A 26,943-nucleotide genomic window follows, 5' to 3' on the forward strand; every position below is an offset into this window, starting at 1 on the left:
TGCAGGGTACTATATTCACCCTATCTTTTAAAAAAATTTACCTAAAAATTGTTGAAACTATCCGTCAACAACTCAAGGCATTGCTGAAAAACTCATCTTTTGTTCCCAACGTTGACTCATTAGGTTATCTTCCTTGTCATTTAACACCTTGTTATAGGGTGTCATTTCTTAACATAAATTTTAGTATTCAGATGGTCTGAATAGCCTAACTATTTATCTGTGGATTGTAAGTTATGCTAACATTTAACTGAGCACTAAAGTATTTTGTATCCATAAGTACTTCAGTTCATCTTAACTTAACAATAAACTCAACATCTCATTAGGTCCCATATTCTCATTCGCATCGATAATTTATTCATAGAGCATTCACTTTCATTTAAGAAAGTGTGCTAACCTAGTTAGCCTATCAGTAATGACCCACATGGAATCATAATTTATTTCGTTCTAAGGCAATTTGTGGAACCAATGTACTCAAAATGAAGATTTCAATAATACAAGAATTTTGGTGATAACAAACAAGCTTCGAAGAGACCTCAAGAGTGATACAACTCACAACAATCAAAAAGAAGTCTAAGGAAGCAATTCAACAAGTCAATGGATGCAAAACCATCAAGATACATAACCAAGTCCAAAGAGAGATCAAGAATCAAGCTAGAACGGAAGTACCTAAGTCCTAGAACCTACAAGTAATACATCTATAGGACTTAGACCCAAATGCAGAGATAATTGATTAATATTGCATGAAAAAGCTCAAAAAATACTTATCTATAAGCATACATTAAGTATGGCTTCAAACACTTGAAAGAAATTTGAAAAACTCATGGAAAAGACCCTTGACAAGTTTTATAACTTCAAAATCTATTTATCAAGTCAAGGTATTGCATTGAAAATGGTTGGAGGTAAGTTGAAATGCTTTGGAACTCAAAATGCTGCAATTTTCAGTTGCTATCAAGAAAGTATTTGAACACTTTCTTTAGTAGTAATCGAATACGTTGTTTCCAGCAAAGTATTCGAATATTTTCAATAAAGTATTCGAATACTTTGCAAAAAGTATTCGAATACTTACTGGACAATAAGCGTTCCAACGACTATAAACAACTAGTTTCATCCCAATATTTATATATACCCATATATTTCATCTCCAAAAGAATCAAGTTACTGTTTTATTGAATATACAATCATTCTTGATTATTCTCTTTGAATCAAATACATCAATTACTCATTCTTACTCTTGTTGATCATAAACACTTTTTAAGCTCTTCTCTTGTGATATTCATCATTACCTATAAGCTTCAACTTGTTAAATCTGTACTTAAGAGAACTTATTCATTTCTAAACACTCACCCACTGAATACTTGAGTTGAGGGTAGTGAAACCCTTTGTATTTGAGAGGTTACCAAATTTCTAAGTAAATTTGGATTGAAAGTTATAAGGCACCAAGAGCCCCAAGTCTTGAAAGATTGTAGTGGTTTATCAAGCACCCTTGAAGCTTGATAGTTAGTGAAAAAGATTGATTGAGCGGCTTCAGTCTGGATGTAGGTCACAATGGTGGTGACCGAACCAGATACATCTAGTTTGCAATATCTCTAACCTTGAACTCTTTTTTTTTTTTTTTTGTAATCTAAGGGGTTAACAACAACACCCCAAAGAGATCAATTCAATAAAATCGTTATGAGATTACAAGACAAAGACAAATCAGCCCAATACAAACTTTTACCTTGAAATTGCATTATTAGATTGTGTCTCTTTGTTCATTATTGTATTTCTGTTGATCACATAGTAGTACATACACATAGCTTTTTCCTTGTTAAATCATTTAATTGAAAAAATACTCTTTAAAATATCAAAGGAGACATTTTGCGAAAAGATTTTATAAAACTCAATTAATCCCGTCTTGAAGTATTAAAGCCACTTGTCTAACACAATTCACTCATATTCTTCTCGAGTATGTTAAGTTATAATAAAATAAAATAAATTTCTTTTTTAATATATACTTTTTTCAAATGAGAAGATGTTAACCAAAATACAAAATATGTCAAAAAATGAGTGTATATAAATTAGGGTCAGGATCATTTTACTCAGTTGTAAGTTACACTCTTAATCTTAATCGTTGATTCTATTTATATCTACCAATTTTTTAATTTATTAGATATTTGAGCTATTAGATTCAAGCAAATCAATTATCAAGATTTGATGTAAGACTTCTTATTCTTACACTTGTGTAAGAATATCCTGTCTATGTAAATTATTTTCGATTGCTAATCTATGCTATCTGTAAAGGTCATTCCTTTTCCTTATATATTATATATTTAATACTCCAATGCATTTCTCCCCCTGAATCAGAATAAATATGTTTTCGAATGAAATGGATTGAATTTATATTAGTCTGGATACAACAAAGCAATTCGATTAAATCTAATGTACCCATACAATCAAATAGATTCATTATGTCACCCTTTTTCAGTGGATTATATGAGGAAAATGTTAAAATAAAATATAAAGATAAATTTTTATTGAATTGACATATATTTATTAATAATTATAAAATGTCATATTATTTATGTGATTAACGTTTCTTCTATAACAAGAAATAAAATTATCTCGTGCAACCTCAAAATAATATCGTTTTGGAGTTGCATGAGATAACTTTTTCTCCTATCATTTTCAGGATGCAGGAAATAACTTTATCTTTTGTGACAAGAGAAATACTTTTCTCATTATTTATATGATCTTAGCGTTTCTTCTGTGACAAGAGATAAAGTTATCTCCGACAACTCTCAAAACGATATCGTTTTGAGATTAAAGATTTAAAATAAGGTATTTTAGTAAAATTCAAGATATAAAAAGGAATATAAAATTTTCAAAACACCCTTTACTTTTAATCCTAAACACTAAAACGACATAAAATATTTTAGGATTGTAGGAGAAATTTTTTTCCCTATTTATATATACATATATTTTTAAAATTTTACAAATAAAATAAAGAAAATAAAAAAGTTATTTTTAATTTTACCTTTCTGAAAATCGTAAAAACCAAATTTTATCTTAAAAAATAAAATTTTTAATGAATAAATATTTCGTACATTGTACAAATATTTTAATTTAAGTAGAACATAAAATATATATATTAAAAAATATTTAAAATTATAAGACATATTTAAGGGCGAAAAAAAAAGTTAATGCTTTTTAATAAATTAATTATGCATTTATTACAGTTTTGAAAATAATTACATATTTATTGCACAATATAACACCCAATTTGGGTGTCACTAAAGACGCCTAAATTGGGCGTCACTCAAGAGGTAATCACGCCTAATTTAGGCGTTACTCATCAGGTGTTGACACGTGTCATATATATTTTTTTTAAAAAAATTATTTAATCATAAAACTTCTGAAGGCCATAACTTTTAACTCGGATATCCAAATCAGGTAATTCTTTTTTTGATTCCACATAAATTTTCAAGATCTACGCAATGACATCTTATTTTATATGTTTTATTTCTCACAAAAACAATTTAAATTTGCAAGAATGATATTATAAGAGCGGTTAAACCAAGAGCCTCTGTGTTCTGGATTTGTGATTTAATATAAAAAAATAAATAAAATTTTGATTTCTGATTTAAACTTTTTTTATAATAATTTTTTTTATTATAACAAAAATTTGGTTTGTGATTTAAATTAAAAATAAAAATAATTATTAATAAGGAAAACAAAATAAAGATTTGATTTGTGATTTAAACTAAAAAATCAATTTGAAAAATCTGTAGAGATAAAAGAAATAATTAAATAAATATTCTAAATCTATAAGGAAGAAAGATATTATTTTTGAAATTAATGATTAATGCTATAAGCTTCTGGGTTATTTTTTGTGGTCTGAAATTAATTATGGCTTATGAATGTTTTTCAAAAATAAAATTACCTAAATTAGACGTGATTGCCTCTTGATTGAAATCCAATTTAGACGTCATTGGTGACGTGTCAGGTGTTGACACGTGTCACATTTTTAAACTCAGAAGTCCCTGAGTTCTGGGTTTGTTATTTAATATAAAAAATAAATCAAGATTTGATGTGTGATTTAAATTAAAAAATTAACAATTATTTTTAATAAGGAAAACAAAATAAAGATTTGATTTGTGATTTAAACTCAAAAATCAATTTGAAAAATCTGTATTAAAAAAGGAAATAATTAAATAAATATTCTAAATCTTTAAGGAAGAATGATTACCTGATTTAAATTTAAATTATGTTTTTGAGAAATAAAATATATCAAATGAGATGTCATTGCGTAGATCTCGAAAAGTTATGTGGAATCAAAAAAAGAATTACCTGATTTGGATACCCGAGTCAAGTTATTGCCTTCAAAAGTTTTATGATTAAATTATTATTTTTTTTGGAAAAAAATATGACATATGTCAACACCTGATGAGTAACGCCTAAATTAGGCGTGATTGCCTCTTGAGTGACGCCCAATTTAGGCGTATTTAGTGACGCCTAAATTGGGCGTCATATTATGCAATAAATGTGTAATTATTTTTAAAATTGTAATAAATGCGTAATTAATTTATTAAAAAACATTAAATTAATTGTTTTCCCCATATTTAAGTCATGTTGTGTTGTGTATCTGACTGGGTTCACGTCTACAGAACAAGAATACTGGAAAAAGCACTACTCCGGAAAGTTTCATGTATGTGTTTTTTGGTTAGATTTTCAATAAATTTTGCATCTTTTAAGCTTCTGCTTCATCTGGGGTGCTTTGATTATGCACCTCTGTTTTTATTAGCCTTTTTGAATTGGATTTCTTTGAGCTCCTTCAATTTCTGCTTCCCATGGGAATGGAGTGAAATTTTGGTTTTGTTTTGTCAATTTTGTTGGAAACTTATCAATGCAGTTCCATTTAAATGCTTAAGTGTATTGGGGGTGTAACTTTACCTATTTAGCTATCATCTCCTGTTGAAATTATGTTAACGTGTGTAGAGGGCTCTGAAATTCGAAGTTTTTTTTGTAAATTTTATTGGTGCAAAGGCTTCAAATTGATGTGTTTTGGTGGATATATAATGACTTTCTTGTTTTTTGGATTCTGGATAATTATATGCTACATTAACTACAGCAAATAGAGGTGAATTCACCAAGAATTGTCATTGCTTGGGCTAATGGAGAGAAACCTTCTGTGTGCTTTTGCCAAATTGAGAACACAAGCAATTTGTTATGTTTTACTAATCATGCATGATGAGATGAGAATTGTACCTGAATGGCAAATCTTGTTTAACCACATTGAATTTGTAGGAATCCTGTAAATGGTTGAGGCCTAAGTTCCTGACATGACATTTTGAGAGAAGGATTGTTCCACTTTCTCAAGAGCTGCAAAGATGGAGAAGAAACCAAAGATTGTGCAATATAGGGAGAGGCTGGATAGGACCCTTGCCTCACCTGATCTTACAAATGATGAAGAACTCAGAAAGCTTGTCCAAAGTCAACTCCTACCTTCTTCAGAACCAGAAGTAAAAGGTGATACTTTACTACATTCCTTAATTTCCTTTGAATTTATTTAGGAAGAAATGGTACTAGTTGAGTGGAACAATTATTTTACTTCGCTAACTTTGTGTGTGTGTGTGTGTATGTTTTTTTTTTTGGTTTGCGCAGGATATACGGAGAAAGTAGTAGAAACCAAGACTGCAAAGGTATCTAACTTTCTTGATATGTTGAGGAGTGCTTCTTCAGATGATTGTGGAAGATCTAATGCATCACACACTGATTGGAAAGTATGCTATCTACTCTCTGTGGTTTCACCAAGTTTTGTTTTCTTGATAAACATATTTTTTTCTTCTTTATACCTTATTCCGTTCATTTAGATTATGAACCTTTTTGTTTTGTATGTCTCATTGACAACTTCATTTCACATAAATTAGGGATTTACATTAGATGACTGGTCTCATTGGCTCAGTGGTTGTTTTCCAACAGTATCTTATTGTTTAAAATTTAATGGACTATATCTCATGTGACATTTGTAGCCTGACTTCTGTTATGCTTTGGGATGAAGATACCTGAACTTTTCAATCAAATTCTCGAGTCGTTATTGATAATTATACTTCTTTCAACAGTTAAAACAGGATAGTGAAGAGTTCCGTGTCATGTATCGTGAAGGACCAGAGGGAACTCCCTTTCATACATTGTTAGTTGAAGGCTTTGTGGATGGGCCTGTTGATGTTTGTGAGTCACACTAGAACAACCAAAATTTTTATCACCACCTTTTTATTGACAAAGGCCATATTATTGATTTCTACTTGAAAAATTTAATGAGTTATTTTCATCATTACAGGTTTATGTATCTCATGGGAGACGTTCCTTTTCAAAAAATGGTGAGAATCATATTTAGTGCAATGTGTCTTTAATTTTTGGTATACTAGTCCCAATACAACATTGAATGCCAGTATCATTTTTATACTTATTACTTTCTGTATAAGGTTTGACGTTATATACTTTTTGTATGCATTTGACTTGCTATTTTTGTTATGAGGTGATCCTGGAAGTTGAGATGCTTTCGAATCGAAGTAATGTTGTCACTATAATCATATTCAGTGCAATATGTGTCTTTAGTTTTCAGTATACTAGTCCCAATACGACATTGAACACTAGTATCTTTTTATACTTATTACTTTCTGTATTAGGTTTGAAGTTATATGTTTTTTGTATGCATTTGACTTACAATTTTTGTTTTGAGGTGATCCTGGAAGTTGTTGTAGAACTTAGAGATGTTTCTGAATCAAAGTAATGTCGTCACTATAAAAATCTAACTGATACTTCTAGCTGACACCCTTTTCACGATTTTCATTTATCAGGTGGCCTCAGTCTACTGTCCCCACTTTCAAAATCGTATCATCTGAATGTTTGCACAAGGTCCAGATTGGGGAACAAATATCACTAGTGAGGTTTGTCTTGTTAGCATCAATTAAATTTTTTTTTTTTTTTTAATGCCCCTCACCATGCTCAAAGTTTGCACTTTTGAAAGCTGATGTTGCTCTCAATTTTGGAAGAAAGGATGAAGGTTTCATGGCCTCTGTCTATGAGGGAAGTTGTGGTGCACTATTATCTGTTTGAGTACTTTCAAGATGACTTAATTATTGTTCTTATGAATTCGGTAGCCATCTAGATCCTTCTTTGTTTTTTCTTTTAGATAAAGTTAATTCTAAACTAGATCGAAGCTTCAAGAAATTTCTGCTTAATTTGCTTTCAGGTCCCTGAGTCAGAGAGTGTCATGGGGAACCTTGGTGGTTTCAACAATGAGGCAATTCCTGAAGCAAAGGATGTCGTGAGAGTTGATTTGGTGGGAGGCTTTGCTTTGCAAAAGGTGACATCAGAAAGAAGTTACTTTCGGTGAGTTTTAGGTGTACTTAAAGATACAAATTTGCTTGAATGGAGTGATGGAATCAAATGGGAAAACAGTCAACAATTATAATAGACCATAAAGCCCCATATAGATTATGCTTATTTGAAAGAAGATGCAAAGACAAATGGGTAGAAACTTTCTGTTTATAATTGTATTGGACACTGCTATATGGTTATGTTTCTCTATCGAAGCCCTGAGAAGAAGGTAATTTTGCTTATAGACTTTGAAACCGAACTATCTTGTGTTTAAGAAATGTTTTTGGACCATGGAAAAATTATGACAAGTACTTAATTGTTACAAAACATCTGTGTGATACAAGTATCTAATCTTTATTTGTTGTTTGCTATATTTGCATATTTGTTGCATTCTTTAAATTCACCTGCATCCTTATGTTTACAGTATACAGTATTAGATACTAAAGTACAGGTATCTGATTCCCTTTTAATTGTTCTTTCATTTTAGAGAGGGAGAGGAAGAGAGAATTGGTTATAGAATATACAAAGCCAATTTTCCCATATATAATTGTGAAAGTCCATGCATTTTTTCTGTTCATTATTTGAAATGTTAATTTAAACAATAATCATTATTAAGGCTTTGTGTTCTGGGTTTATATGCCCGGGTATCACTAGCCATGGAAACCGACTGAGTGAACCCGGAAAGACCTTTACCCGGATAGTTGGTTAGTTATTCCACGTATTGGTACCTGAGGTGGGCCCTACCACGATTACATGATATTATCTACCACTACCCACGTTCAGTATAACTACCTAAGCCAGAGAGAGATATATATATAGAGGACAATGGTCTAGAAAAGGGACACTCAGAATTAGAAAGAACCTGCATTGATGTTCGTCCAGAACATTTGGCGCCGTCTGTGGGGAAGGTAAAGCTATTCCTACGCATTTTCTTGGGTCATGGCAAGCAATAACCATGATGAGCGAGCGATGGAGAATGAAGAGAGCAGAGGGGAAGAAGATTCCTTTCGATCCAGTGGAAGGAGTCGATCTTTAGATACAATTGGGGAAGCTTTAATTCAGTTGGTGGAGGAGATAAGGAACAGGCAACATCAGGGAGGAGGAAGAGGGAGGCAACCTTCAGAAGAGAGATCACCTGTGGGAAACATGCCACAAGGCAGGGACAGGAGGAGAGGTTCTGTATCTCCCCTCCCTAGTTATATTCCGTTATCGCCTCCAACTGAGATGGAGAATAGGAGAACAGAAGTCCGAAGAGGTCAAGTATCTCAAATATCAAGAGGTCTTTTGGAGTGGAGGAATTATCAAGGTGGGGGACGAGGAGCAAGTCGGATGACAGAAGAGCAGGCTTATGAAGCAAATGCTCGGGAAACTGGAATAGAGCGGCAATATCAAGAAGATAATGATGAGCAACCCAGCTGGGAACAGTGGGAGGATGAGCAACGGCAGGCAAGTCGCCATTATTACACTCGTCTTGAAGAGCGAGGGCGAAATCCGAGACGATATGGAGAAAGACGGTATACTCATTATAGAGGCGAGTTCCCACATGAGGAAGACGGGTATTATTATGTACCAGGAGATCAAGGTCTGAGAGGTGGATGGCAACAAGCGGAGAATTATGGTCCTCGGTATTACGAAGGACAAATGATGAGACAAGAAGGACCAGGATGGAACGAGCAACCTGGGGGACCACCACAACAGACGCAGGCTCAGTAGGGGATTCTTGTACAGCCTATTAGTCAAGGGCCTTCAGGAACCCCTTTATCTTGGAGATTGAGGGCGGAGCCAATTCCGACTTGGTTTAAACAGCCAAATGATATGAAGGCTTATGATGGGAGCTCGGATCCAAAGGAGTTTGTAACGGTTTTCCGAGCAGCAATGTCATTATGTAGGGAATCCGATTCGTTGTTATGTCGCACATTTCCAGTTTTTCTGAGGAAGCAGGCGTTGGAATGGTTTACGGCTTTGCCAGACAACTCAATTGACAGTTGGTCGGAGCTGTCTCTTCGGTTTATACAACATTTTGCCCATTGTGGACCCCAGTCTAAAACCACACACAATTTATGTGGAGTAAGACAAAAGCCGGGAGAAAAGGTGAGAGAGTATTATGAACGATTCCAAGCAGAAGCTAGGCAAGTGAAGGGGCTAGAGAATCAGACGTATTTGCTGTTATTTACCACCGGGTTACAGCTTGGCGGGTTAGCAGATTCGTTGGCAAAAAAATGTCCGGCTACGAAAGAAGATTTGATGGAAAGGATTCGAAAGTATATTGATCTGGAAGAATTTAAGTCTTCTCAAAAGCAAATTGAACAAGGTTTCAGAGAAGCTACATTTAGGAGGCCCGACAGGCCTGCAGGGAGAGGACACTTTGAAGAAAAGCGACCTCGAGTGGTTGGGGAAAGATTTAGAGAAGCATACAGGAGGGAGTTCACACCATTAAATACGTCCAGAGCCCAGATATTAAAAGAGGTGATGTCTACTGAAATGCGAAATGTTCCTAGACCGCCGCTGATTCGGGCGAGTTACGCACAGGCAGATAAGACAAAGTGGTGTGAGCTTCATCGGGGGTATGGACACTTTACAAATGATTGCTTTAACCTGCAGAATGTTATTGAGAGGTTGATTAAAGAAGGGAAGTTACAGAAGTATGTGAGAAGGGGAGAAGGAGAAGGGTGTAAGGAAGATAAGTATAGGCGACTAGACCGTAGTCGCAGCCCGCCTAGAGGAAGGAATAAAGAGGCTAGCAGAAACCAAAAAGCAGAAATTCAAGCATCTCCGAGTCAAGTTCAAGTGGGGCATATTTGCACTATAGCCGGAGGACGAGCAGGAGGAGGAGAATCAGGTAATGCCCGGAAAAAGCATTTGAAGATGTGCATGACTATTTCGGAGAAGCCGCGTTTTAAAGAAGAAAGAAGGAGGACGGGTAGGCAAGTAGTGTTCGAAGATTTAGATGATGAAATATTAGATCCGGAGCATGATGATCCCTTGGTTTTCTCAGGGTTGCTAGCAAACTACCGAGTTGATAGAATGTTGGTAGATCCTGGAAGCTCGGTGGACATTATATTTTGGGATGCGTTCAGAAGGATGGATTTGGATTGTGACCAGTTAGAACCATGCGGAGCTGATTTGTTAGCTTTCACAGGAGATAAGATTAAGCCATTGGAATACATCCCATTGAGGTTAACTTTGGGGAAGACACCTACGCATAAAACAGTTACCTTGTCGTTTGCAGTGGTAGATTTGGGTTCACGAAAACTTCCGACCTATTATACTATAGTAAAGTCGTCTGCGTATCTTTCTGATCTCTCTTCCTTCTATCAGATTTTTGGCTTTGACCAATTCAAGGTGAAAAAAAGTGGGGTTGGCTAAAAAAGGGGAAGAAAGGATAGCTTTGAGTACGCTCACTTCTGCATTTTGTTTAGGTTATCGAGATTATCAATCGCTCTTTTTAGTGGGGAGGAATAATGCGTGAATGGCGGTTCTCAGACGAGGGAATCGTTCCTCTCTAAAAAAAAAGATAGGCTGCTTCTATCGATAGAGCTTTCACGTCTGCGTATAGAATCGTTTTTTTGCCTTTCCATTCCGTTCTTACTATATCATGGGCAGTTGGGTTGGAGTGTGATGGTTCGAGAGTGGTTTCAAATATTCTTCGCATCCATGGCCTTGTGTTAGAAATGTCCCGCGGGACTGAGTTAGTGGTCGAGTCGTTTTTGGTAATTGACACACAATATTATTTTGGGAAGACCATTTATGAAGAAGTTTAAGATCTTTTTGTCGATAGATCAATTGGCTATGAAGTTTGTGGCTAAAGACGACAATATGGCTACAGTAAGGGCGGATCAAGTGATAGCTCGGAGTTGTTATAATATGAGTTTGCGAATTGGACAAGAGAGTAAGAAAGCAAAAATGGTGGCAGAGGAAGGAGAAGACAAGAAGGTGGAGATACAAGTAGAAAAGGAAGAGAAGAAAGAAGAGCGAGTAATGGTAGTAGGAATGGGTCCCCGAGCTGAGGATATAGGAGATAGGCCGGAACCCGCCAGGGCAATGGAGGAGGTTCAGTTAGGGAAATCTCGTGAATAGTTACTAAAGTAGGTTTCGAGTTGGAACCAGATGTGGTTGTGAGTTTAAAAAGGTTGTTGCAAGACAATGCAGATCTTTTTGCGTGGAAACCGTCCGATATGCCCGGAATGGACCCGGCTTTGTCTTGTCATCATCTAGCAATAATGCCCGGGGCCAAGCCGGTAGTACAGATGAAAAGGAGATTTTGTTCAGAAAGGAGGAAGGCAATAGAAGAAAAAACAAAGGAGTTATTAGAAGCGAGGTTTATCAGAGAGATAGAGTATGCTACATGGCTAGCCAACCCGGTATTAATTAGAAAGGCAGATGGGAGATGGAGAATGTGCACAGATTATACAGATTTGAATAAAGTTTGTCCTAAAGACCCATTTCCATTACTGAGCATTGATCAGTTGGTGGACAGGGCTTCTGGGTATAAAGTATTGTCATTTATGGATGCATATTCTGGGTATAATCAGATACCCTTGTGGAAGGAAGATCAGGAGAAAACAGTATTTATCACGGAAAACGCTATGTGTTGTTACAATGTGATGCCGTTTGGGCTGAAGAATGCAGGTGCAACTTATATGAGAATGATGAACAAAGTATTTAAGGAGCAAATGGGCAGAATGTTGGAGGTATACATGGATAATATGATTGTGAAGTCGGAGGATGCTAAGAAGCATTTGGAGGACTTACATGAAGTCTTCGAGCAAGTCAGGAAACATAACATGCGTTTGAATCCGAGCAAGTGTGCTTTCGGAGTTCCAGCTGGTAAGTTTTTGGGTTTCTTTTTAACAGAAAGGGGGATTGAAGCCAATCTAGATAAATGTAGAGCAGTAATGGAAATGAAGAGCCCAGAGAATGTTAGAGACGTCCAGAAACTGAATGGTCGGGTAAAGGCTTTATCCAGATTCTTAGCAAAATCAGCACGTTTCATTGCCGTTATTCCAGTTGCTTAAGAAGGGTTGTGATTTTGTATGGTCGGAGGAGTATGAAGCTGCTTTTCAACACTTCAAGAAAATTTTAGCATCCCCACCAATTCTCAGCAAGCCGGAGCCAGAAGAGTTGTTGTTTTTATATTTATCTATTTCGCAGGAAGCCGTAAGTTCAGTACTCGTCCGAGAAGAAAACGATGGAAGGCAGCAACCAATATACTTCATAAGTAAGGTATTGCAAGGAACGGAAGTAAGATATCAGCATGTGGAAAAAGTGGCGTTTGCACTATTAATTACAGCAAGGAGGCTCCGTCAATATTTCCAGTGCCATCAAATAATAGTCAGAACAAATCAGCCAATTAAACAGATGTTGCATAAGCCGGATCTCGCAGGTCGGATGGTGGCATGGGCGGTAGAATTATCCGAATTTGGTATTAACTTCGAAGCACGTAAGGCGATCAAGGCACAAGCATTGGCAGATTTTATAGTAGAGATGATACATCCCAGAAGTGACCTGGAAAATAGCTGGTGGAAGTTGTTTGTAGATGGGTCATCCAACAAGAGGGGCAGTGGAGTAGGGATTATCATTGAGAACCCGGAAAGGGTGGCAGTAGAACACTCGTTGACGTTGGAATTTCCCACAAGCAACAATTAAGCAGAATATGAGGCAATGATTGCCGGGTTAATTTGTGCAAAAGAGCTCGGAGCGGAGTGTTTGGTAGTATATAGCGACTCGCAGCTTGCGACTTCACAAGTAAGTGGGGTGTATCAGGCTAGAGGAGAGATCATGATCAAGTATTTGACAAGGGTGCAAGAGCTGATGGGACAGTTTAAAGAGGTCCGAGTAGAACACATTCGGAGGAATAATAATGTACGAGTAGATGTCTTGTCCAAAGTGGCGTACAAAAACCACAGGAAGTTTGAGGACAATCATACAACAGTGTGTTAAGGCTCCGAGTGTGGTGTGAATGATACATGAGGTGGATTAGAGAAGCCCAATTCAAGATTTTTTAGAAAAAGGAAAGGAGCCCGGGGATCAAAGAGAAGCTGTTAAACTAAGGAGAAGAGCAGCATGGTTCGTGATAATAGAGGGGCAATTGTATAGAAGAGGCATGAAGTCGCCTTTGTTGAAATGTATAGTCGCACCAAATACTGAGTATGTGTTAGAAGAAATACATGAAGGTATTAACGGGCATCATCTGGGAGGAAAGTCCTTAGCAAGAAAGGCTATACGAGCAGGGTATTTCTGGCCGACAATGGGGGAGGACACTAAAAAACATGTGCAAAGATGTGAACAGTGTCAGAAGTTTTCCAGCATACACAAGGCTCCTCCAGAGGAGTTATTCACAATTTCATCCCCTTGGCCATTTTTTAAATGGGGAATGGACCTGTTGGGCCCGTTTCCCAAAGCAGCTGGAGGAGTTAAGTATTTAATAGTGGCCACCGACTACTTTACAAAGTGGATAGAGGCTAAACCTCTTGCAACGATTACTGCTCGGAAGGTTCAGAAGTTCTTCATTGGAAAAATAGTGTGCAGATTTGGTATTCCGGCTATAGTCATCACAGACAATGGAATACAGTTTATGGACAAAAAGTTTAGGCAAATGGTGGCAAATTTGGGAGTGAAGCATAAGTTTTCAGCAGTAGAACACCCACAAATGAACGGGCAGGTAGAATCCGCGAATAAGATATTGACAAACGGGTTGAAAAGAAGAGTGGAGAATTGTAAAGGAAACTGGGTGGAAGAGTTAGACAACGTGCTATGGGGATACAGAACTTCAGTGCAGTCTAGTATTCAAGAAAACCCATTCAAGATGACATACGGGTTTGATGCAATGCTTCCGGTAGAAGTCGGAGAGCCATCATGGAGAAGAAAGAAATGTCGAAAGAAAGAGAAGAAGAGAACAGTGAAATGATGAAGATTGATTTGCAGCTGTTAGAAGAAGAGCGAGAGAAAACAACATTAGTGGAACTGGCGTCCAAGCAGCGAGCAGCGACGAGGTACAATCGGACGGTAGTTAAAAGAACATTCCAAGTAGGAGATTTGGTGCTCAGGCGGGCCGATGTGGGGAATAAAAATGCAAGAGATGGAAAAATGGTAGCTAATTGGGAAGGCCCGTATCGGGTAACAGTGGCCACAAAGACAGGGGCTTATCAGATTGAGCATTTGGATGGAAAACCAATTCCACGATATTGGAATGTTGCCAAGTTAAAAAGGTATTTCAGTTGAAGAAACTAAGATTTAGTAGGAAGTCGGATAGCAAGTTATTGACTTTAATTAGGATGCAGTTTAATATTGGTGTTAGGAAGATCATGCTTTGAATTTAGTATGTAGTATGTTGTTTAGGGAGATTAGGTGTTGAAGCTATTTTGTGGTTAAGTTGTGGTGAATTTGAATTTATTATGTGTGACAATTTTTCAATTCAATAAAGCCAGTTTGACAATAGTGTGTATCGAAGAGGAAAATAAAAGTCACTTGCCGTCTTTAATTGGCCTCTTGGCACCCGTCCAATTCCTACTCGGAAACGGGAAAACAAAAGTCCCTTGCCGCCTTTAATGGGCCTCTTGGGCACCCGTCCAATTCCTACTCGGAAATGGGAAAAATTGGTCATCATTGAGTAACTTTAAAGAACTGTAATTCCCGAGTAAGCCTAAGATTACGAGTTAGTTTTTCCGAGAAATAAGTGCGTAAGTGAATATTAGAATACATAGGCATCCAGTTGGAAAGCAAAAAACTGGTAGTAGTTCTTGACTATTAATAGTTCAAAATACCAAATAGACTGATAGTTCAAGGTACAAAATAAAAAGTCATTACAAGAACAGAGGAAATAAAACTGAGTACAACATAAAGTGGCATCCCACTCCTTCAAGTGTCTGTTGGAACGTCATCAGAGGCAGCATGGTCAGAAGCAGGTGTGGAGCCCATATAGCCGGAAGGGCAGTCAGCAAGCACAGTAACTGAACCTTTTTCATCATAGGTACATAGTCGGCCATTCTCGATAAAGTTGAAAGTCTCAATTTTTTCTAAGTGAGGTAAAGGGGAGTCTGGGTGAAAAAATTTCACCTGGTCTACAACCCAACCTCGAATTTGATGACCAAAAGCAACATATTTTGAATCCATGTCATCAACAGCCTGTTGTAAACTTAGGATATTTTTCTTCAAATTTTCTACCTCTAGCTCTAGTTCAGCTACTCGGAAGTCAGAATCTTCAAAGTTCTTCTTCAAAACTTTGAGCTCGTCAATCAACACCTGATGGTCTTGTTTGAGAATAGTAAGTTCTTCGTTTGTTTTCTTTCCTAAATCTTCAGTTTCTTTGAGTTTGATTTTGAAGTCTTGAGCAACAACATCGGCGGCTTCAGCCTTTTGGATCAGGCGAGTTTGTTCTGCTTGAAAGTTGGTCTTCAAAAGTTGTAAGTCCTTAAGCTCAGTAAGAAGTTGTTGGCGTTCAGCTAGAGCCAGGAGCGCCATTTCATAATAGTGGGCTTCTCAGAGAGAGTGATCTCAGATGTTGGTAAATTTGGCAATGAGTTGGTCCAAAGAAAATTTATCCCATTTTTCGCGGAGCCCGGGAGTAAAGCAAGGTTTTAATTTTTTCATAAAAGGTGGATCAGAAAAATGGGTAGCAACAACAGAGGTAGGAGGAGTCAGAGACTTATCAGTAGAAGGGTCAGGGCTAGCTTCATTAATCCGAACTCGTTTTTTGCGACGGAGCTCCCCAGAATTAACTGGAACTTCCATGTCCATCTCAACAGTGTTACCAAGAATAGAACCCGTAGCGGAAGTAGCCGGCATAGGAGAACGAGCAGGAGAGAGTTCTTTCTCGCCAGAAACTGAAGAGTGGTCATGACGCAGGACTTTGTCGCCAGAAACAACCGAATCTTCGTTCAGAGCAGCCTTTTGTTTTTGGCGGGCAAAAAAGGTAGGATCCATGCACCTGTCTGAAAAGCACAAACACAGAAGAAAGCAGATATAAGGTTAAATGGAGAATATACATAAGAACATAAGAGAATCATCTAAGTTACTTACTTAGCTTTCGGCAAACCCAGTTAGTAGAATCTTTATTATTTAGGATAGACCGAGGAATGATGGAAATATTTTCCTTAGATAGTTCGGAAGCAAGCTTTTTGAACCAAGTATAAGTTTCATATTCTTCAGTACTCAGATTCTTGGAGTTCGTTAAAAACGCTTTGGCAGAAGTTGTATAATGATGCCGGTTCCAACTAAGAGGAAATCGAGGAGCTCCGTCTTGATCTAGAAAGAAAGCAGAAGGAGGAGCAGATTGAGAAGAAGAAGAAGAGGCAGAAGGTGTAGCAAGAAGAGCCTCGGGTATACAAATTTTGAAGTATTCTTCTTTGAATTTTTTCCAGTTATCCTCATACATAGTACACCAACGCAGCCCGGGACGAGCTTTTAAAGAAACCCAACTATGACGAGTACATCCTTTATCAATAGCGTTCCGGAACACGGCAAATAGACAGAAAAAGACTCAAAAAGAGTAAGTGAATCCAAAAGATCGACAGATTATCTCGAAGGTATGTAAAAAGCACCAGCTGTTAGGGTGTAATTGAGAGGGAGCGACTTCGAGATGATTCAAGATATCCATTTGGAACTCAGTGAAAGTATCTTGAGCTCGGAAAATAAGCATTTATAGACAAAAAAAGAAAGAATTCTCACCTTGCCCAGAGGGTGAACAAATACGTTCTTCCTCTCTGGGTACAGCAACCCGGAAAGAAGTGATAATGAAATCATGGAATAGAGGTATTGATTGCAAGGCGGTGTGGAGAATACTCGGATGGTTTTCATAAGAAGAACGAAGTCCTAGAGTTTCTTCATCAACCCATTCTAAACCTTCTACAGTAGAAGGTACCGCGAAGCGAGAAGGGGGAAGCGAACGGTAGGGGGCGATTCTTCGGCATGGCTTGGACGGAAAGGTACCAGTAAAATCTAATTCAGAAGATATATTACAAGCTAAAATGACTAGTGAAGAAAATGGTTGTTACAATAAGATTCCTAATCCGTCCGGAGCATAAAAACCAGTAAAGGAACGCTAAAGAAGATGAAGACACAAGGACAAAGAAAGTCTTTTTCAGGGGAAGAAAGGAAGAAGTAATTCAACGAATCATATACGTTTACAAACGCATTTGTCATGATAAAGTTATAGATGCAAGTAATAGTTTTATAGTTAATCGTTAAATTAGGCAAGAAAGATGAAAATAATGGGCAAATATCAAAGTAAAGGAACTTACTTGTACAATCTGGTGGAGAGTAGTAGCCGAAGATGGTAGTGTCACAGCAAAATCTACAAGAAAGTTTCAAGAAAATGCAGGACGAAGGAAGAAGAAAAAGCAGAGAAGAAGGAAGAAGAAGACGCAGAAGAGAAGAAGAGGCAAGGGTGAGAATGAGTAAATGATGATACGTTAAAGGTAAAATGGTAATAAAAGAGGGAGAAAAAGCAACTGGTGTTTTCGAATTTCGAAATGCAATGATAGATGTCAAGTCACGTCGGTTCAGATGACAAGCCGTTTAGAAGATCAAGGCAGTAAGAGCATGACAAGTGGCAATCAGAAGGTGAATAGACAAAAGGCATTTAATGAGGGTACAAATATATAATAATTAAGGGAAATCGTAAGAGATAAGGTAAGAGTTAAACTCGGAGTAAAATAGTTATTAAACTCCGAGCTTGGGGGCTTAATGTTCCGGGTTTATATGCCCGGGTATCATTAGCCATGGAAACCGACTGAGTGAACCCGGAAAGACCTTTACCCGGATAGTTGGTTAGTTATTCCACGTATTAGTACCTGAGGTGGGCCCTACCATGATTACTTGATAGTATCTACCACTACCCACGTTCAGTATAACTACCTAAGCCACCTAAGCCAGAGATATATATATATATATATATAGAGGACAATGGTCTAGAAAAAGGACACTCAAAATTAGAAAGAACCTGCATTGATGTTCGTCCAGAACACTTTGTAATATTTATTTTACATAGTTGTAGTTGGAATCATGATATTCAGTTCAGAGGTACTACAGTTCTGTTTATTGTGTCAATCTCTGGTCAAATGGACTTGAACTGCTTAAATTCTAATGATGTTCTGTAGCCCTCTCCTAAAATAATCCTTAAGGTTTTGCGTTAAGATGTGTCAAGCTCATTTTTTTGGTGTAAATGTTGTTCCTTAACCCATTAATGCAATATAGCCTGTCACTTAGCCCTTTAATGAAAGTCTCACTGGGGAATTGAAGTGCAAGTGGTGAAGTCCACCATTGGTTAGGAATGGACTAAATAAATATCATATAAGTGAAAAAGACTCGTTGCCTTAACATTTTGGCTCTCACTGACTGCCTAACATCCTTCCCATTCAATCCTACCAGTCCATCAACCTTTGATGGCTCTGATTCATCTTCACAGCCACCCTATTTGTTTGTTTAAGGAATTTAGTCTTAAATACATTTTCTACCTGTTCTTTTTTTTTGGATTCATCGACCTCCGATACCAAGTTACCAACTAATTCGGGATAAAGATAATGTTTAGTTTTGAGTCCTGCTTTTGAAATCATCTTGGGCTTTGGGTATTTGGCATTATAGGTTAGTAATAATAAAATTCCAATTATTAGAAAATTCTGATTATGATGGGTTTTGACTTGCAGGATCAGTCAGGGAACTATGTTGTTCTTACTTTTGATAATATATGTTGTTTGTTATTTTGTACAACCTTGGCATTCTGGTGTTTTTGTGAATGGTTATCCATCTGGTTTGATTGTTCTGTTCTGTCTAAAGTGACTTTACTGTTTCCCACTGATAGCTTTTCAACTTTCCATTATAAGTTACCTATATTGTTAGTTTCTAAAACAAATATGAAAGTAAACTGGCTTCATGGATTAACTGTCTGGCTTGACTTTTCAATAGGTGGTGAAAAATGAAGAAAAATATCACAAAAAAATTTATTTTTATTAGCAATCCTATTCAAGACTTCACATTTTTTCAAATTTTGTAGGACAATAGCAAATATGGATATAAAGCTGGATTTTGTACCTCCATCCCTTATAAACTTTATTTCAAGGCAGCTCATGGGCAATGGTTTCATACTTTATCAAAAGGTTGTAGATTCTTTTCCGATATACTTCTTTTATTAGGCATTCAATGAAAATTGTTTTTATTTTCTGCATCCATCTAATGAGATAACTCAATTCTTTAATAAAGAAAAATTAGTTAAAAAGTAAATGTAATAGTGCATTTGGTGTCATATTCAATAATCAAAGCATCTGCCCCATGGATTCTTTAATTATTTTAATTAGATTACTATTTTTTATATTTGATAAAAGTTATTTTTATTAGATGGAAAGAAGGATTACAAAGAAAAAGAGGAAAATATATTTTCCATAAAGCAGCAAAAAAGAAAAATTTGAAACTCATTAACAAGGATTCTTCAATCATTACACCATTTTAAAGTAGGATTTACCCTGGCTTTTTGAACTCATTCTATTTTAATTGCAATGGCTAGTTTGAAAGCTGTATTCAGCTGATATGTCATTGTCTGCTCCATCATGCTTATATAAAAGTAAAAATCATGCTTGCATCATTGCATTATTATTTGATGCTGTTTTCCATCATCTTTTGACATTAATCAACCCCTGATTATGTTATAGACTGTTGCTTCTATGATGAGACACGATAAAGAAGAATTCAGCAAGGCCTTAGGGGCCCCATTGTATGCTAGAATTCGTGAAGCTCTATATAGCACTAGTGGATCAAAGACTATGGATGATGGAAAGCTTCAGAAAGTTGCAAGAAGTTTCCCAGCTGAAGATCTTGTTGAAAGTAAGCAAGGTGGGGCAAAAGATGTATCTAAGGAGGATAAAAGCAATCAGTATGCAAACAATGTCATGTCAATGTCAATGGATGAAATAGTACTAGATAATAACAAAGCATTTGATGAGATTGGAGTAGATATGGAAGTGATTGAACAAAGTGAGGAGGATTATAAGAAACTAAATGAAATTTCAAATAAGGAAGTTGATGCAAGTGTACTAAAAGGCAAGAGGAGTGTATATATACGTTCAGAGGTTGAGCAGGCTCTAGAAACATTAGACAAGGCCATTTCAATGGTGCGGCAATATCGATTTCGTTCCCGCATGGCCTCTACTAGTTTTGCCGGTGAAGAGTCCCCTTGCATGAAAAAAGATGGTAGAGTTGATTTATATTCTGCAAAACCTATTCAGCCATTTTCTGAAAATGAGGTTAGTGTTGAAGTACCAAATGGAGATATACTGGAGGGGACTTCACAAGAAGCACCTGGTACTAACTCTGGCCTCCAAAACATCAGGTGATTATATTTCTATGGTTGTTTGAAGGAATGTACGACTGTGTGTATGATTTTGTTTCCTGCATATGGTTTGTTCGGAAATTACATGGGAATAAATCCTCTCATGTTATATGAGGTCAAAATTATTATGATACAAATCAATGGTTATATTTTTCTCACCATCAGTTTTTAATGTATTTTCCCATCACTGTTGATTTATATCTGGATGGTTAAGATCTTCCCTCGTGATTTCGTGTTACATGAGATGATCCACTTCTGCAAAGTGGTACATGATGTTGTTGATCATGAATTTATATTCAATCGAATCAATTCATGTTGTGATTCTTTTTTTTGGTTCCTTCAGGTACATTGGAACAAATCCTAACTTAAATGAAGTAGATTCTAGCAAAGTAGTAACAACTTCATCAGAGCAGAATCTTTCAAGACCTATAGAGGCAAGCCACCAGGTTGCTTCATATTCTTTGGAAAATGGTGAAACTGTGGACCAAACAACATGCAGTAACAAGCAAGTTCTGATCCAAGATGTGTCTTCAGATGTACCGAAGAAGTTAAGCTGGCAGAAAAAATATATATACTGTTGTTTTATGCATTAACTAAAAGGGAAAAATGGCCAGTAGCAGAGGAAGAAAATAGGGTATTAACAACTTGGTAAAGGTTTTGTAGAACTTAACGCTTGGATTACTTGAATAATGGTTAATTGGGTATATATACCAACATTGTTCTCCCATTTGTTTTGTTGGAATCATCGTTTTCCTTTAATAATAATAACATTACTCACTTGACCCAAAGGAGAATTCTAAGCAATGAAAGGAGAATTCTCTAATGTAAGTGCCTAGGACTCAAGTTTCATTAAGTTTCATTTGTATTCAATTGTATAATTTTTAATTTATTTATAATTAAGTAGTTATTTTTCATAAGTCAATTAGCTATGCTAATTCTATTAGCAATCAATGGTCACAATTTACTAATTAATTAATAAAAACATCATAGTCAAAGAGGCTAATAGCCTAAATGGATAAATGGTTTATTCAATTGGTGGAAAATTTTTTTGGTCATTCAACAATTCTAACCACAGTTTAACCCTAGTTTGTGTTACATATCAGTGAATGGTCAATACTTAATCAATTAATTAACTCACATTAAGGATGATAAAATCTTAACATGTGATTAGCATAATAAAACAAATACAAATGAAGAAAATTACAAACTATGTGTATTGAAATTAAAAATATCTAAAATCAAATTACAAGATCGATCATGGTTTAGTTATCCGTAAAAGGATAGAATTAAAAACTCAAACCAGTGTTGTGAAATCCGGCCTGACTCGGAATTTGATGAATCGGTTATCGAACCAGTTTGAGTCAAGCATCGGACCGGCCATACATCAGACTCGGTCAAAACCCGGTGACCCAGTTGAGTCATGCATTTAAAAAAAAAAAACCAAAATTGTTTCACCTTTTTTTTTTTGGTGGTACAAAATTGTTTCATCTTATAAGAAAAAAAAATGCAAAACTCATTTTAAATTTTTTTGTAATTTTATTTGCTAGTGGTATATTCTTCTACACTGATATCAAATTTCAGCTTCTAATACTGAAGCAATTTGTGGAACAATAAATTAAGAGAATGTGACATATGTCATTTCAATATAGATGAATTTAAAAAATATGAGTTCACAACATCTGACCTTTTGAATATTATTGAGAAGTATGCTTATCAGGATTCTGAGTTGCAATTTAAATTAATATAGTAATAACGTGCATTTTCATTTATTCGTGCTTCATGAACTTGTAAGAGTGAGATTTGGTAGTTTTTTTTAGCTTATTTAGTAAACATTGTTTAACTCATTTTAGATATGGAGAATGTAATTAAATTTATATGTTCATATATATATATATATATATATATATATATATATATATATATATATATATATGGTCAGGATCATTTTATACCCGTGTAAGTTACACTCTCAATCTTGATCATTGAGCCTACTTATATCCGAGGGCTCTAATTTTTTAGTAATGTGAACCATTGAAGACAAATGGATCAATGCTCAAGATTGAGTGTAAGACTTCTAACTCTTACACCGGTGTAAGAATATCTTGTCTTATATATATATATATATAGGGGTTTGATTTTCTCATGTTAAATGAGAATTCAATTGAATTCTCATGTTGTAGAGATAAAAAGCATGTGGGACCCATGTGTTAGAAAAAATTATATGTAGGACCCATGTCAGCACGGAAATCGAAAGGTGTGTAGGAAAGTTTGAATTCTCATGTTAAATGAGAATTATAAAACCCATATATATATATATATATATATATATATATATATATATATATATATATATGGTTTTCATTTTATCCTTTAACATAACACAACAAACTTTCTTACACTCACAATATTTTGTGGGGCCCACACTTTTTAAAACAAAAAAATAAATAAAAAATTAAGGCACGCAAAACGAATCTCTATAACATTACACAATCACTTTTCCTACAACATAACTCTAATAAAAACCTATATATATATATATATATATATATATATATATATATATATATATATACAGGTAGGATCCTTTGACATCAGTGTCAAATTTAAAATTTGACACCTTATCTGAGAGCCATTAGATCAAAAAAGATCAACGACTCTGATTTGCAAGCATGTGACACCATTGATCTTTTTTGATCTAATGACTCTCAAATGAGGTGTCAAATTTGAAATTTGACACTCGTGTCAAAGGATCTTACCTCATATATATATATATATATATATATATATATATATATATATATATATATGGGTTTAAATTGTCTCCTTTTACATGAGACAATTATCTTATGTTAGTGAGGCATAAAAATTGTGCCATTCTTTTTTTATTTTTAAAAAATGGTGGGGCTGTTATCAAAAAAAATAAATAAAAATGGTGGGGCTCACATAATATGTTTCTATGGCATGATGCAAGCTATCTTCTATTAAAGGAGATTAATAAATCTTTATATATATAAATATATATATATATATATATATATATATTTATATATATTAAGGACAACCGATTTGACCAGTGACCCAGTAACCTAGTACCCCGACCGGTTCAGATTTAATAACATTGACTCAAACTAAAAGCCCTAATCACACCCATAAAATTAAAAGTGGGGTAATTCTCCAATCTTCAAGACTTCGTCCTCCTTTCCACCGTTATTAGAAACCTTAGCTTTTATAATGGGAATAAAGTTTCCAACGTTACTTTAGAAAAATTTGTCTAGTGTTCATCAAAATGACATAGTTTTGGGGTTGAAAGATTAAAAAAATTAGAATGATAAAGACTATTAAAATTCTGAAATAAATTAAAATCACAAATACATAATGATTTTCGTCCCAAAATGACGTCGTTTCGATGAACATCTGACAAATTTTTCTAAAGTAACTTTAGAAAAAATGAATCCATTTATAACTTCTTTTTTAATCGCACCCTTAAGATTAATAGTAAAGAGTAACAACTAAATGATGATAGCTCAGTTAGCGCTAGGGAACTGAGTAGGTGAGGATGAGAGCATGTGTTCGATCCTCTCCAGTATCATTTTTGGGAGGGGTTTAAAGCCCTAATCCCGAGACTCATCCCAAATTGGACTAGTCGCGAAACGATAAACTAATTGAAATATCTCCAAAAAAGAGGGAGTGAAGAGTAACAAAAACCCCTTTTATACAATTTTTTACTTATAACTTCTTAAATCATCCTAACTAAATATGATTGGATAAATAAACACATGAGTTAAGAATTTGCAAAAGAGCCATTTTTTCATAATTTTTATCAATACGAATTGACATTGTTTGTTAACCTTGGATCGATGAATGATTGTCTACTTTGACTTCTTAACAACTACCATTGAATTCAAATATTTTTAAGCGACATCAAAGTAAGAAAAATCTTATTCTGTATCGTCTTAGTCATACAAGATTATAAACTATCTCTATCTCAGCTCTTGAATTATATTTTAATATTATACCTCATGTATGACACATATTGAAAAATCCTTTGCTAAATGAAAATTTAAGAATCTCTCTTTTAAATCTTAGACAAAGTCCAATGTGTTACAAAATATTGATGGATGACTTCAATTTGTATTTTGAGACGGTAATTCAAATTTGAATTCTGAAAACCATTGACATTTATTCTCCAATTTATGATTGTTCAATATTAGTTTAATTACCATTCAAAGTTATAATCCTATATACGGATACCATCTTGTTAATGAGATTAAGCTTTTTTCCTGAACACATTTCTCATCTTCTCTTGAATTACTTCCTAATTTCTCTCTAATTTCTACTTGTTTTTCTCTTGTACGTTTTTCTTGATTTGATACCTTAATTGTTTTTCTCACATGCAAATTTCCTTCATCTGATATGTCTTAGTTCATAACACGTTATTAGCACGAAGCTCTAACCAAAAATCTGCAATGACATGTTCAAAATCCATAGCCTTCTACAAAAAATATATTTTCTTGAACCAATTTTTTTTTTTTGAAAAACCTCTTAAGAAAAAAAGGAACAATCTTTTTGTCTACAAGGTGGTATATTCTTCCTTTTTACTCTTCTTCTACCTGTTTTTCTTCTTTTTAATCTTAAATATGAAATACCCTTGTCTTATGAGCTTTGTTTGATGAGCCTCCAATTTATTATGTATTAAAAGTAAAAATGAGCATGAAACTGATTTAAAAATAACCAAAAAAATGTGAGAATTGTAACTAAAGTGTTATTTTACTCTTAGTAATATTCTCATAAAAAGTTCTCATATTTTGCAGGAATTTTCAGCTTAATAAAAAGATAAATTGGAGCTCAAGTGGATTTGTTTTGAATTTTTGAATCATATAATTGATTGAAGATCTTATTAATACTCTCTTGAATATTTTTAAGGAAACTTTTCCTTTAAATATAAAAGGAAGATTTTAAGGCTTTGATTGGGAGTTTTTAAGAAAATTTTCTCCTCAATATAAAGAGAAAAATTTGGAAACAAAATCATTCTTGCATATTCTAGAACGGTAGAAAACAGAGACCAAAGAGGATTCAGAGATCAGAGCTCAAGACAAAGATTGAAGGAAGATATTAAAGCTTTATAGTGGCAATCAACCATCATTCTTCCCTCACTCATTTCATCTATTTTAATTTCTTTTCTTGTTTTATTTAAGCCAGATATGTCTCGCTAATATTCTTTGTAGTTAGGGATATGGATCCAATGAAAACTTTTATGTTGATTTAAATTGTCTTTTAATAAAAATCTTTCTCAATTGTTATTTGTTTATTCTGAATTATTTGTTAAATTCTTGTATGACTTAATCAACCATATAGGAATAATGAAGGTTAGAGTTCGCAATGGACATATTGAGATCTTAATCTAGACAAGAATAAACACATGTTCTAGACATAGACATGTGAAAGTTGCAACCTGATGAGATTCCTTATGCATAAGGCTTAATCTAAAAGGGATTTATAAGAAATTAAGATTCTAATTAGGTTAAAAGGTTAAATAACTAAGACATTAGGGATTTAACCAATTATTATTTAGACGATGAATTGTTTGATAACAAGAGAGTTAGAATTTTATTGAATTAATTTAATTAACTTAAGGGGGATCAGAGGTAAGTAAACCTAACTGCATTTTTATTCATAATTTTTAAGTTCATCTTTTAATTAATTTCTTCTATTGTCATCTTTATTTAATTTTTAATTAAATATTGATTACTTGTTAAAACCTTTTGAATTGTCTAACTTAAATAAAAGCAGTGAATTATTGCTTGAATTTAGTCCTCGTGAGAATGATACTCACTCATAATTGGAACGACCTATATACTTATCGTGTTCGCAACAATATCCCTAACGTGACAGTAGGTTCTTGCTTACGAAGTAACAGTGTCATGGAAAACATTGAAAAGCCCAAGTTCTTCATCTTTGAAGTGAGTGGTAACAATTATTTATCTTTGTGTCTGGACACGAAGATGCACTTTTAAGGAAAGGCTTGCATCTGTGATTACCGAAATTGGTATATCGAATGAAAAAAAGAAGACAAATGCGTTGATTTTTAACTGCCGTCATTTGCATGAGATCCTGTAGACTCATTATTTGTCTGTGCAGGACTCTTAAATCCTCTAGAAGAGGTTGAAGGATCGATACGATCATACCAAGATTGTTGTCCTTCCTAAGGCATAATATGATTGGCAGCATCTTAGGCTGTATGATTTTAAATCAGTGTCTGATTACAA

General features: G+C 34.9%; 1 protein-coding gene across 2 annotated transcripts; it reads left to right on the forward strand.

The window, feature by feature from the left end:
- The first annotated feature begins 4,637 nt into the window (after positions 1-4,637).
- LOC133304803 (uncharacterized) lies at positions 4,638-21,426 on the forward strand. 2 transcript variants are annotated; one of them, XM_061504864.1, is made up of 11 exons: positions 4,638-4,684; positions 5,284-5,505; positions 5,641-5,759; positions 6,099-6,207; positions 6,317-6,356; positions 6,837-6,926; positions 7,036-7,135; positions 7,232-7,371; positions 19,349-19,451; positions 20,001-20,677; positions 21,021-21,426. In XM_061504864.1, exons 2-11 carry the CDS (start codon positions 5,367-5,369, stop codon positions 21,268-21,270), a joined length of 1,767 nt encoding a protein of 588 aa, XP_061360848.1. In that variant the 5' UTR covers positions 4,638-4,684; positions 5,284-5,366; the 3' UTR covers positions 21,271-21,426. The 2 variants fall into 2 exon arrangements, with proteins under 2 accessions (XP_061360848.1, XP_061360847.1); XM_061504863.1 differs by lacking the exon at positions 4,638-4,684 and having other exon boundaries at positions 5,123-5,505.
- Positions 21,427-26,943: the final 5,517 nt, after the last annotated feature.

This window comes from Gastrolobium bilobum, unplaced genomic scaffold (assembly GCF_033153095.1).
Source record: "Gastrolobium bilobum isolate Gb01-03AN ecotype WA unplaced genomic scaffold, APGP_CSIRO_Gbil_v1 utg5099, whole genome shotgun sequence".
NCBI classification, from domain to species: Eukaryota; Viridiplantae; Streptophyta; class Magnoliopsida; order Fabales; family Fabaceae; genus Gastrolobium; species Gastrolobium bilobum.